Source organism: Artemia sp. Qi Xiang Cuo, chromosome 19 (genome assembly GCF_049724085.1).
Source record: "Artemia sp. Qi Xiang Cuo chromosome 19, ASM4972408v1, whole genome shotgun sequence".
NCBI classification, from domain to species: domain Eukaryota; kingdom Metazoa; phylum Arthropoda; class Branchiopoda; order Anostraca; family Artemiidae; genus Artemia; species Artemia sp. Qi Xiang Cuo.
Genome location: NC_142812.1, coordinates 34653309 through 34667779, shown reverse-complemented (window position 1 = coordinate 34667779; position 14471 = coordinate 34653309). Strand labels below are relative to the sequence as shown.

Genomic DNA, 14471 nt, shown 5'->3' with positions numbered 1-14471 from the left:
GGGGTTGGGGTAGGAGGATTGGAACCCTTTGGGGTTGGGGTAGAGGACCTCGCAACACTGTTCAAATAGAACTTGTGTATTATAACGACCACACTCAAATTCTCTTCTAAAATCTCTTCAAAAATCATATTTTATAATGTCTCTAGCTGTTTCGCCGAAATAATTCCATAAAATAGCTAAAACGGTTTCTCCAAAATTATCCCTAAACGGAATTTCAGCATGTTCCATTTGTTTGGCATCTCTGCGCTAATGCATTTCAATTATTTGGAAACCTTTTCGCGCGCTAAGATCAAAACTTTTGCTCGGAGACGATTCTCCTGTTAGAAGTCAAAATTAATTTCCCTTTCGTGAATCAATTCTCTTTAGAACGACAAATTAATTCCCCTTTCGTGTCAATCAACCAATCATGACATCATCTGTCAGACTTTATACTTTGTCTCGGAGACAATTCTCTTTGGAAATGTAAAGTCATTAATTAACTTGACGTCATCTGTCAGACATTAATTAACTGTTTCCCGGGGACTCGTAACATTTGGCTTGGAAACAATAACAACATTGACATTCGCTGAGGGCGTGCCAAAAACACACCTGGAGAAAGAGGTCATTGACCGATTACGCAATCATTCTCCCTAATGACTCTATGCCCATATATGGTGTGCTGACACGACTGGCACCCCCTCCTCTACTTACCTGGCCCTTTCTTACCGGCAGCCCATTAAGAAATAAATAAATAGGTAATAGTGATTTTGGTAAGATAATTACCTAGAGCCTAACATTCCTTTTTTATTTCAAAATTTCATCAAAGAAAAAAAACATCCTAAAATTCAAATTTTAGCAGCATACTTTCGCTAACTTGTACCTCTTGCGAAATATTTTGCCCTTTTCTCTATTTGTTCTTTTGCAGCCTAGTATGGCATAAAATAAAAGGACAAACTTAGAGTTAACTTCTAAAAACCAATAAATCTTCATCCTCAAGGATGTCACACCCTGGGTGTGACATAAGGTGTTTTATCTAAGACTTTAATGTCAATTTTAACGAAACTACTTACTTCCAACTATCACTTTGAATTTAAATTTACCTATTTACTGCTATTTTAAAAGCATGATTATCTCATTTGCATTGTCCACCGGAAATAAGTTGAATAAAGCTTATTTTATAGTAAAAATTATATTCCAAAGAAAATCGTTTCCTCAATAAGAATCGAGTCGTTCTTCTATGGCTATTAAAAAAAAAAAAGTATTTTTCTTTAATGAAAGTAAGGAACAACTTTAAAAATTAAAACGAACAGAAATTAATCCGTATATAAGGGACTGACCCTTTATCAACCCCCGCTCTTTACGCTGAAGTCCTAGAGTCATTTAAAAATATTTCTCATCAAATTATATGGCCCTTATGATTGAGCAATCTTTCTTTAGGAATTGTGACAAAAAGTCAAGCTTTAGCGTAAAGAGCGGGGGCTACTCTTTTCCATTGTTAATTTCCGTTCAAATAAGCCCTCTCCCGATAGATTAGGAATACTGGATCGATACCACCATCTCTGGGAAAACACGAAAAGCGAAAAATAAAAAACAAACGAATAAACAGGTACAACCTACATGATCTTTCTTCTGGCAAAAAATATAAAATTCCAGAATTTTGTAGATAGGAGCTTGAAACATCTACAGCAGGGTCCTCTGATATGCTGAATTTGACGGTCCTATTTTGAATAAGATCACTTGACTTTTCAGGGGATTCCCCACTATTTTTTGGAAAATCAGGCGAGTTTTCACTGACTCGTTGCTTTCGATGGGTAACATTTGGAATTATATTTTTGGAATTAGCGTAAAAGCCTATTCCTTTTGTGCATGTATTATTGACAAAATTGAGTTTTATTAGAGGTTTGGTTACTATTGGGCCGAGTCACTCCTTACTCCAGTTATTAATTTCAAATATATAAAATTCATGAAGGTTAAAATTGCCCAACAAAAGCCCGAGAAAATTTGCCTGATTTTTGCAAAAGGGCAAAAAAACTTTTTGGAAGGGAGGGATAGGATGAAAGTCACACCACCAAAGTCAATATAGCAGAGAGCCTTGTTGCAGGGGTTTCAAGTCCCTGTCTTCAAAAATGTGGAATTTTGCATTTTCTCCCAGAAGAAAGATCACGGATGCATGTTTATTTGTTTTGTTTATTTTTTCGAAGGTTGTTCATATCAAACCAATAGTCATGTTAAGATCGGAAGAGGGCTCATTCGATCAGAAATTAAAATGTTTAGTGCACTTCCTAAGAAGCCAGAAAGATTACGCCACGAGTGGCGTTTTCTGTCATCGTGAAGCACCAAACTACGATTTTGCCCTATAGAGGGCCAAGTTGCTACTGATTGACAATTCTAAGAAAGCCAATGAATTTAAAAGTACCAAAAACTATATTTTGGGCAGTCCAGTTGCAAAAAAAGCAATGCCACATGGTGGCATATTCGTTCCTAAGATCTAAATGGTCTTATCTTCTTCTAGGATATTTAGCTTTTTCACTGAAAAATTTGCTTTAAAAAGGATTCCTAGTCCGTACAAGATAAATGGTTAATATCGACATTTACTTTAAGCCTTCATTTAACTCCTTTAAGTTGCTTCACTTGGTTTTTCACAAAATCGTGTAGGCCTACATGATGTATAACTGCGCGTAAGCTATTATGAAGGGGGACGGTGGGTCACTGTGTAGGCGGGGTTGGGGTGCCTCAAAGAGTGTATGTTAATGCCCAAATTGTCTAATTCTCTCCAAACCTTCAAATAATTATAGAAAGGGGTCTGGGAGGGGGAGGGAATATTTAATCTTTCATCAACTGGACTAAGCCTGAATGAGTGCGGTGCAAGATGATAGCTCCCTTCTTACTGCAGAAAATGTTTTCTTTCGTAACATAAAAACTTTGTTTCATATGCTCACCGGCGCAAAAGACAGGGGGGGGGTTGATAGGGGGCGCAATTCATGAGCGCCGTCAAGAAATCAACCAGGAGGTTTTTGCAGGTGACACCACAAACTTGTTTTTATCGATGTTTAAATACTGGGTCTTATGTTTATTTATTTATTACATTAGACAGTAGGTCATAACGAACTGTAGGTAAGGAGCAACTCGTACTTATAGCAAGCAAACCTCTATAAACTCTAAATGAATACAGTAAAAGAGTTGGTTTTGTATGGTGACGCCAAATAAATTAAATTCATTAATTTTAAAGCTACCCATTGCAAGTTACCGAGTCCGAGAAAATGCAAGCAATTTTCGAAAAAGGGAGAAAGCAACCCAAAAACGGTGAATGATTTTGATGAAAGTTACGTCGTTGAATTCAGCATATAAAGAAAATATACTGTACAGGTTTCAAGTGCTTATCTAGAAAATGTCACGGATGTGTGTTTATTTGCTTGTTAGTTGTCTTATTTTGTTTTTTAATACCAGGGTGATCGTGTCGAACAAAGGGATCTAGAACATCGGGCAAAGGCTCATTAGAAAGAAAATTGAAGGTTATACTGAGCCCTTTTACAACCAGAAAAGATTGTGCCAAAACAGAGTAGTATGTTCTGCAGTGTTGTGACGCGAAGGGACAATTTTAGACAAAAGTATGCCAAAAAGAAATCCGGTGAAAATTCTGATAGTCAATCAAATTAAATTTATCAAAAAATATGCATTTGATTTCCAGTTTCAGAGACATCAGTGCCTAGTGTTAGCGCATTTGTTCCTAAAGATGCATATAGGCTACTCCAACAAAATAAACGGTTAATATAAATATTTCTTTTAAAGCATCATTTAAGTAACTTTACAGTTAGAACAGAATATGCCTAAAACCTCAAAAATATACTTTTATGCCCAAATTTCCCAACTTTCAGTGAGCCTTCAAATAATATGGATTGATTTTTAGGGAAGGAGGAAGGAAGGGTAGAAATTGATTTCTAATCCCTCTTGACTCTCGGGGATATTTTAGTTTAGGCCCTAAATATTGGTGCTATTTCTTAAATATCAGCTCTGGCAGGAATAACTGAGATCTTTCAATTTACGAGGTGAAATGAGCAGGCTTCAGGTACATATGTGGGATAACCTAATTTCCAGTTTTGTGGCGTAATGCGACATCATCACAGGCTGCAAACTAGTATTTTGAAAAAAGAAAATAGTGAAAGCTTACCCTAGTCCTTGATTTATAGAGAATCGGTACTAATGTAGAAAACGGTAAGTGTATTGAGAAAACAGATACGCATTACCCGGTGCTTATATGAGATGTTGTATAAAGATAGGCATTACAAAGGGTTTCTCACTCCCGGAACTATATTTAAACTTTAGTTTTTTTGGGTTTCGGGGTAATAAAAGGTATCGAGGTTGGGTTAGGGTGGGCTACGTATTTAATATATGCTATGCTTTACCCCCCCCCCCTAATGTGCAAATATATAGCCCAATTTTGTTCATAAACTACTATATTTTCATCTTATTTCGTTCTATTTCATTAGCATTAACTAAACTTCACTTTTCGCGTACTTACCGCTTTCTACACAAGTACCAGAGAATATAACACAAATTCGCGGGGAAGATTTAATGGCCTTACTTGGCCTTACTATGAATTTCGAAAAAACAAACTTATGCCCAGTTGGCATAACACAACATAATTTAAATGTGAACCAAAGTTTTCTTCCTTTGAGGATTTTCGGTAAAAACTTACTCATTACTATCTACGACGTCAGCACCAATTCTATCCAACTCCGATCCAATGCTACTCGATAGAATCGATTCGTTGGGATCCATTTCTGTTGGGGAATCAGTAAAGTCTTCCGAGCCACTTAAATTCAGCTGATCTGCTGGTGTGTATCTTTCAAATTTTGTAAATGGATAATCCAACTTTGCAAGAATTACTGGAGTCCTTCGTTCGAGAAATTGTTTGGCAGTTTTAACAGAAGTTGGAGAAGGTAACATCGGCAGTGGCAACGAAATTTCTACAGGTGGTGGTCTTTCATCGAAACGCACTTTTTTTTGTGCTGAAAAAGTTGAATTTTTAGGAAGGGCTCATTAGAGGATGGAAATTTCCAGACTTTTTACTTATCTGTTGAGCAATGCAGTAAGCTAATCATATTAAATAGTTAACATTTATATTTCAAGTGGATTCTTATCATAGTTCTAAATTAAAACTCATTTTAGGTAGCTTTTACAAAATTACAAACAATCTAACGTGCAAATTCTCTTGCGCTAGTTATTGTAAAAAAAAAGAATAACTATTTAAAACTTATGATATAATCTCTCTGTTTCAAATCCAAGTGTTAAGATAAGAAAAGACGAATGAATCTCAAAACGGCCATCACAAGTAAACATCCCTGAAATTACAATTGTCGTCAAAAAATACAGTAGAACTATATCTTTGTTGACGCAAGCTTATGGTATTTAAGAATTTTAGAGAGCGTTACAATCCTGTCACCAAACATATACATTTTTTTTGGGGGGGGGGCTAGTTTAGGTGGCGTATTTCTTAAGCACGTCAATTGCAACTGTCTTATTACAAGGAACTGCTGGAACTCACTGATTCAAGAATCCTTTAGTTTCGATTAACATTTTTTGTGTTGCAATTTTTTTTTAATATTTTATGTCATAGCGAGTCCGTTTTGTAAAGTTGGCTACCTTATAGCTAAATGACTTTGTGCAAGCTTTTCTTTGTCGTCTTTTTGTCACTTCCCTCCTCTTCTTCTTTTTCTACCTTTGTTTATAAGTAGTTTTCTCTTTATTACTGAGAAAATAATGATTAATTGCTCTGTTGAGTGACTCAGAGGGACTTCTGTATATTTCAAGCGAAATAAGGGAAATCTGGGCATGTGATTTTTTAATCAAATAATTTAAGCAAAATTAGTTCATCAATTGCAGATGGCAAACGATTGCTTATGGATTCATTTACAAAACAGCAAGCAATGGTAATGGTTAGCTTAGAATAATGACAAGGTATTACAAAAGGTACTTATAGACTGTTTTATGCTAGTAGTTGGAAAGGGAGCTTGTTTACCCAGTTTTTAATTTGCCTTTTCGAACAACTGTTTCGTTGGATTTAATTCTAGTTCCACACTCTACAGTGCAGTGGATTTAATTAACAATTTTGTGATTATCCAAAATGGAGGTAGTGAAAGGCCGCGTTCACATTGACCTTTGTATGATACACTCAGAGAGACTAGAGGTAATAATTAACGTCTGGAATCCCATTTGCATGACTTATTAGTAAATTCCTGCCAAGTGTTTAAATTCTCTGACACGCTTGTTCAGATAACCGAAAACGGATGGTTCAGTATATTATTGGACCAAGTCCACTTTAAAGTATTAATTAAAAAAAACTTTCCGAAAAATAAGTTTTTCAAAGAAAAGTAAAGGCCATTTTAAACTTAAGCTCAGGAGATACCAATACCTGTTAAAATTCAAACTCAAAACGACCAGAAATTACTATTAAAGAATAAATGAAACCCAAAACGAACAGAAATTAAATAAACAATCATAGCAAAAAACATACAACAAGTAATAATATAAATGAATAAATAGATCTTAAAGCGAGTACAGCTTAGATTGAATATGAAAATCAAGCTTAAAACAAAAAAAAAGATATTTTGCTATTAAAGCATAAATGAAACTTAAAAAGAACAGAAATCAAACAGTTCGTGGTAACGAACTGAAAGTAAGGAGCGCGACCCGGCTCAATGGTAACCGAAACTCTAAAAAACGGAATTTTGATACCAATAGACACATCAAAAGAATCAGATTTTAATTCTGATTTCAAATATATAATTTTCACCAAGTTTAATTCTACCTATCAAAAGTTACGCGCCTGAGAAAATGTGCCTAATTTTCAAAAAATTGGGGGGAAACCCGCTAAAAGTAATAGAACTTTAGTAAAAATCAAGCTATCAGATTCAGCGTATCCGAAATCTCTACTGTAGATGTTTCAAGAGCATAAATAAAAAAATTTGTATTTTTCAATTTTTTGCAAGAATAAAGATAACTATTGGGTTATTATTTTTTTTTTTTATTTTTTTTTTTTCCCATAGGTGATTTTATCGACCCTGTGGTCCTAGAATATCGTGGGAGGGCTCATTAGAGCGGAAATTAAAAGTTCCAGTGCCCTTTTAATTGACCAAAAAATGGAGGGCAACTAGGCCCCCTCCCACGCTCATTTTTTTCCCAAAGTCACCCGATCAAAGTTTTGAGATAGCCAATTTGTTCAACATAGTTGAAAATACTATAACTATGTCTTTTAGGATGACTTAATCCCTCGAAGCTCCCAGGGGGAGGGCTGAAAGTTATGAACTTTACCCAATGTTAACATATAGGCCTAGTATTGGTTATTGGGACCCGGCTCAATGGTAACCAAAACTCTAGAAAACGGTATTTTGATACAAATAGATACACCAAAAGAATCAGATTTTAATGCTGATTTCAAATATATAAATTTCATCAAGTTTAGTCTTACCCATCAAAAGTTACCTGAGAATATTTGGCTGATTTTCGAAAAAAGGGGGAAACACCCCCTAAAAGTTATAGAACCTTAATGAAAATCACACCGTCCCATTCCGCGTATCAGAGAACCCTGCTGTAGAGGTTTCAAGCTCCTATCTACAAAAAAGTGGAATTTTGCATTTTTTGCCAGAAGAAAGATCACGGGTGCGTGTTTATTTGGTTTTTTTTTCCCAGGGGTGATCGTATCGACCCAGTGGTCCTAGAATATCGTGGGAGGGGTCATTGGAATGGAAATTCAAAGTGCTAGTGCCCTTTTTAAGTGACCAAAAAAAATAGAGGACAACTAAGCCCCCTCCCACGCTCATTTTTTCCCCAAAGCCACCTGATAAAAATTTTGAGATAGCCATTTTGTTCAGAATGCTCTAAAATATTATAAATATGTCTTTTAGGATGACTTAATCCCCTGAAGTTCCCGGGAGGAGGGCTGAAAGTTATGAACTTTACCCAATGTTAACATATAGTATTAATGTTAACATATAGTTAACATACAGGTTATTGGGAAGTATACAGTACAGACGTTTTCAGGGGAGATTTTTCCTGGTAGTGGGGGGGGGTCGGGGGTTATGTGGGAGGACCTTTCCATGAAGGATGTTTTCATGGGTGAAGGGACATTGCTATGAAGGGGACGCCGGACTTCCCAGCATTATTTAAAAGAAGATCAGATATTAAATATAAAAAAACAAGTTTTTCAACTGCAACAGCAGCAACATCAAAACTTTAAACGAACAGAAAATATTACATATATGATTGGGTTCACCCCCTAGTTAATACCTCACTCTTTAAGCCAGAGATTTTTTAGTACTTTCATAAGAGCTATTTATTCTAATTAAAGGCCTTTGTGATTAAGCAGTCAGTTTTAAAGAATTAGAACAAAATTCGAACTTTCGCTTAAAGAGCAAGATATTGACTAGGGGGCGAACCCCCTAATATACGTATTAAAAATATATGAATATAGAAGTTCGTTACGTAAATTAATTCGTAAGTTACGTATATTTATTACTAATAACAACGTCCGTAAATAAAATGAAACAAGTTTCGAGAAAGCCATTTAACCAAATAAAAGTAAATTAATATGAAAATTTCGTTTTAATTATTCATGTACTGTGAGCCAAGATCAAAACCTGCATTTGTTCAAAAACATTCAAAAATTAAATAAAAAAAACAAGTTTTTTTTAACTGAAAGTAAGGAGCGACATTAAAACTTAAAACGAACAGAAATTATTCCGTCTATGAAAGGGGCTGTCCCCTCCTCAACGCCTTGCTTTTTACGCTAAAGTTTGACTTTCTCACAACTGTATTTTTTTAAACAATAAAAAACTTTAGCGTAAAGAGCAAGGCGTTGAGGAGGGGAAAGCCCCTTTCATAGACGGGATAATTTCTGTTCATTTTAAGTTTTAATGTCGCTCCTTACTTTCAGTTAAAAAAAAATTGTTTTTTTATTTAATTACATAAACAATCAATGCGAACAGACATACAATATATAATAATGTAAATGAATAAATAAATCTTAAAACGAATGAAACTTAAATTGGATATGCAAATCAAGTTTCAATCGAATAAAAATAACTACAAACAAGAGTTTGGGTATCGCCTCACTGCAAAAGCCTAAAACCTACTGCGTCATTGGCGCCTTACTGAAAACTATATGAGTCTTGAACAGTCTTGGAAAGTATAAACAAAATCAAATTGAATTTTAGATATATAATGATATTAATTGTTGAAGACCCATCAGTTAAAGATTTTTTTTTTCACTGCAATTTTATTTTCATTTTCAATGCTGTAAGAACTGGAAAGGATAAATTTGTAATATACGAGTAATTCGTTTTCAATGAAGCGCCAATGACGCAAAAGCCTTCAGGTTTTTACAGTTAAAGAAGGGGGTAGTATCAAAATTTTGTTTGTAGTGAAACTATATTTGTCTTGACCAATCTTAGAAAGAACTAATATATTAAACTGAATATTTGACGTATAATGATATTAATTGCTGAAAGCTCATCAGTTCAAAATTTTACTGTAATTTTAATATTTATTATCAATATTAAGTACAAAAGAAAATATTTGTAAAATAATTCGTTTTCAGTAAAGCGCCAATGATGCAGTAGGTCTTAGGCTTCTGCCGTGAGGCGATACCCAAACTCTTGTTTGTAGTTATTTTTATTCGATTGAAACTTGATTTGCATATTCAATTTAAGTTTCACCCGTTTTAAGATTTATTTATTCATTTACATTATTATATATTGTATGTTTGTTCAGATTGATTGTTTATTTAATTTCTGTTCGTTTTAAGTTTCATTTATGCTTTAATAGCAAAATGTTTTTTTTCATTTTAAGCTTGATTTTCATATTCAGTCTAAGCATCACTCGCTTTAAGATTTGTTTATTCAATTGTATTACTACTTGTTGTATGTTTTTTTGCTACGATTGTTTATTTAATTTCTGCTCGTTGTGGGTTCCCTTTATTTCTGAACGGTAATTTATGGTCGTTTTTGATGTTAAAATTAACACGTATTTGGATCTGCAGAGCCTAAGTTTAAAATGATCTTTAATCTCCTTTAAAAAACTTATTTTTCTGAAAAATTTTTTAAATTAATTTTTGTTCTGTTTTTATCGCAAAAAGTTTCAAGTTTTTATGGCATGGGGGGGATGCTTACTGTCCGATTATTCTTGAATTTAAAAAACGGATCTAGAACTTTCAATTTAAATATAATGAGGTTTTTTTCAAAGTCTATACGATTACCTCTTTGATAAAAACCTTATATATGAACAACAGACAGCTTGCATAACTTGTGGACAGCGATGGACAACAATGAATGGATTGAAAAAATAGCTCCAATAAGGGGGTTTAGACTATTTCACTTGCTGACACAAAGGGATCACGACTGTTTAGAATTGACCTTAATAGGGTTTTGTGCGCCAAAGCAGTTTTGCATCTATCACAGAGTATGTATTTTAACCTTATAATTGTAGATTTATAATATATTTACTATGTTTTCTTCCCATACAAAACTTTACCTTTTTAATTTTTTTGGGGGGGGGGCGGCGTACTTGGCATTCAGAAGAACACCTTAGGGTAGACAGTAGGAGACGGGGAAGGGGAAGAGGGAGACTCATCCAATACAGGGTGGAACTTCACTTATGTCCTCCGTTCCCGATATAGGAGATTAGACAGATTCATTGGGCTCAAGAATGTTGGACCGTTTGAGTTTTGGAAAAAGTTAGAATACTCAAAAATACTTTATATTTTCAGTTATTGCAGAATTGATTTCATATATTGTGGAATGGTGAGCCCCTTGGCCCATTATTTGGGTGAGCCTCAACTCATAATATGCAATTTTGATTAATTGTTCCGTGTTATGTACATATATTATTCTAAATATGTTATTTTTGACTTATACTTTTATCGCATTGCGTTCATTTTTAAGCCTTGAGATAAAAAATGAAACCTTAGCAGTAGACAGTGGCGAGGGGAAGTCTCCCCCCTCACATGCATAATTGAGCAGCCACAGAGAAAGTAATACGAATGAAAATAATGCCTTTTTTGAAAATCTCTAATGTCTTTTTTTTTAATTTGAAAATGTCTTTTTTCAAAAGACACGAACAAAATCGTCTAAAGGAACCTGAAGCGCTATCTTTGACATTTCCGTTGATTCTTTATTCCCTTTACTTTCAGATGTAAAATTTTAGAAAATTGTCGAATGGGTTCAGTTGTCCCCTCCCTGAATAATTCACATTTTGAAAACCCGCCCCTGGGAAATTTCTCCCCCCTCAAAGAACATTTTCTTTTCCTGTTGACAATTCCCCCGCGTTAAATTCCACCCTGCAGAAATTTATTTATTAATTTACATTAATATCAGCACTAAATTTATTTATAGATTTACATTAATATCTATTGTATGTTTGTTTGCATTGATTGTTTATTTAATGATTATTTGATTGTTTATATGCCCCCAGGGCACAACTTACAACGCCTACCCCAGGGCCCTGGTTGGCTCTGTCAATACCCGAGTTTTTTGTTAACAGAATTTTGAACTATTTTAACAAAATGTCGATCTCAAAAGTATTATCTGATGCATTTAGGACGTGGAGGAGTGGGGGGGGGCTAGTTGCCCTCCAATCTCTTTGGACTCTTAAAAAGCGAACAAGAACTTTCAATTTCCAATCAAATGAGCCCTCTCCAAAGTTTATACGAGCATCCCTTCCATAAGAAATAATGGGAAGGATTTGGAGAATTCTTAAATTACAACCCTTGCCCTGAGGGCTGTGGGGGAGTTGTCATCCTCAAAGACCTAATTTCCAGAACTTAAAACTACGTTTAATAAAATGGCTGTCTCAAAATTTTGATTGGATATGTTTGGGGAAAAAGTGGGCGTGAGAGGGGGGTTAGTTGCCCTCAAATCACTTTTGACTATTAAAAAGGGCAGTAGCCCTTTTAATATCCAATCGAATGAGCATTTTTTGAAGTTTCTACGACACCGCCTTTTATAAAAAACCTTATATGCCCCCAGGGTATAACTTAAAACCCTTGCCTTGAGGGTTGTGGGGGAGTGTCCTCCTCAAAAACATATTTTCTATCTGAAAATCATATACGCTGAACAAAATGGCTATCTCAAAATTTTGATTGGATGTGTTTGGAGGAATGATGGGCGTGGGGGGGGCTAGTTGCCCTTCAATAACTTTCGACGATTAAAAAGGGCACTAGCCCGTTGAATTTCCAATCCAATGAGCCTTTTTTGAAGTTTCTACGGCAACACCTTCTATAAAAACCTTATATTCTCCCAGGGCATAACTTAAAACCCTTGTTCTAAGGGTTGTGGGGGAGTGTCCCCCTCAAAAATATATTTTCTATCTGGAAATCAACTACGCTGAACAAAATGGCTATCTCAAAATTTTGATTGGATAAAGTTTCTACGACAAAGCATTCTATAAAAACCTTATATGCCCCCAGGGCATAACTTAAACCCTTGCCCTGAGGGTTGTGGGGGATTGTCCTCCTCAAAAACATTTTTTTTATCTAGAAATCAACTACGATGAACAAAATGGCTATCTCAAATCTTTGATTGGATGTGCTTGGGGGAATGATGGGCGTGGGGGGTGGGGAGCTAGTTGCCCTCCAATCACTTTCGACTATTAAAAAGGGCACTATCCCTTTGAATTTCCAATCGAATGAGCCTTTTTTGAAGTTTCTAAGACAAAACATTCTATAAAAACCTTATATGCCCCCAGGGCATAACTTAAAACCCTTGACCTGTGGGTTGTGGGGGAGTGTCCTCCTCAAAAACATATTTCTATCTAGATATCAACTACTCTGAACAAAATGACTGTCTCAAAATTTTGATTGGATGTATTTTGGGGAATGATGCACGTGGGGGGCGAGTTGCCCTCCAATCGCTATGGACTAATAAAAAGGGCACTAGCCTTTTGAATTTTCAATTGAATGAGCCTTTTTTGAAGTTTTTACGACAACGCCTTCTATAAAAACCTTATATTCCCCGCAGGGCATAACTTAAAACCCTTGCCCTGAGGGTTGTGGGGGAGTGTCCTCTTTAAAAATATTTTTTCTATCTGGAAATCAACTACGCTGAACAAAATGGCTATCTCAAAATTTTGATTGGATGGGTTTGGGGGAATGATGGGCGTGGGGGGGGGGGGGGCTAGTTGCTCTTCAATCACTTTCGACTATTTAAAAGGGTGTTAGCCCTTCAAATTTCCAATCGAATGAGCCTGTTTTGAAGTTTCTACGACAACACCTTCAATATAAACCTTATATGGCCCCAGGGCATAACTTAAAACCCTTGCCCTGAGTGGTGTTGGGGACTGTCTTCTTCAAAAACACATTTCCTATCTGGAAATCAACTACGCTGAACAAAATGGCTATCTCGAAATTTTGATTGGATGTGTTTGGTGGAATGATGGGCGTGGGGGGGGGCCTAGTTGCCCTTCAGTCATTTTCGACTTTTAAAAAGGGCACTAGAACTCTCGATTTCCACTCGAATTAGCCCCCTTTGTAGTTTCTAAGACGACTCCTTCCATATGAAATGCCTCTGGGAAAAAAATAAAACATTGGAGCCTTATGGCCTTTACTATAGGCAACGCTACAGCGTTGCCTCTGATAGGCGCTAAAATGTTGCAGAAACCTGATGGTTTCTAGTGGATGGAAACTTAAGAACACGGCTCTTCGAAATCGCCCTAAAATCGTTGCTCCTAAGCCTACAGAAACTGTAATTAATAAGAATATTTAAGAATATACGCTTATTTGCTAAAAAGATAAATGGAAGTTTGGCTAGCGGTACCAATCGGGAGGGGGAAGTCCCTTCTATATTCCAGAAAAAATTCTTCATTAAAAAAAATAAATAAAAAACAATCTCACTTAGCCTAGATGTTGAAAATAGGCTATCTTTTTGTACATTTTCATTTCAGGGGCAACACTATAGCGCTGCCTATAATAAAGGCCTTACGGCTCCAATATTTTATTATTTATTATTATTATTTTTTGTTTTTTTTCCCAGAGGCACTTCGGATGGAAGGGGTCGTTGTAGAAACTTTGGAGGGGGCTCATTCGAATGGAAATAGAGAGTTATAGTGCCCTTTTTAAGGGTCAAAAGTGATTGAAAGGCAACTAACACCCCTTCCATGCCCACAATTTCCCCAAACACATCCAATCAAGATTTTGGAATAGCCATTTTGTTCTGCGTAGTTGATTTCCAGATAGAAATTATGTTTTTGAGGATGACACTCTCCCCATAACCCTCAGGACAAGGGTTATAAGTTAAGCCCTGGGGGCATATAAGCTTATTATAGAAAGCTTTGTCGTAGAAACCTCAAAAAGGGCTCATTCGATTGGAAATTCAAAGGGCTAGTTCCTTTTTGTATAGTCAAAAGGGATTGGAGGGCAACTAAACCCCCTCTCACGCCCACCTTTTCCCCAAACACATCCAATCAAAATTTTGAGATAGCCATTTTCTTCAACTTAGTAGAAA

General features: G+C 35.7%; 1 protein-coding gene across 2 annotated transcripts in view; it reads right to left on the bottom strand.

Annotated features, from left to right (window-relative positions):
• The window catches only part of LOC148940771 (uncharacterized), a 220014-nt gene that overhangs the window by 74573 nt on the left and 130970 nt on the right, over positions 1-14471 (bottom strand). For both annotated transcript variants that reach the window (XM_089105283.1, XM_089105284.1), the window contains exon 4: positions 4676-4988. In XM_089105283.1, the coding sequence (XP_088961409.1) occupies positions 4676-4988 (313 nt within the window). The remainder of the gene's footprint in view (positions 1-4675; positions 4989-14471) is intronic.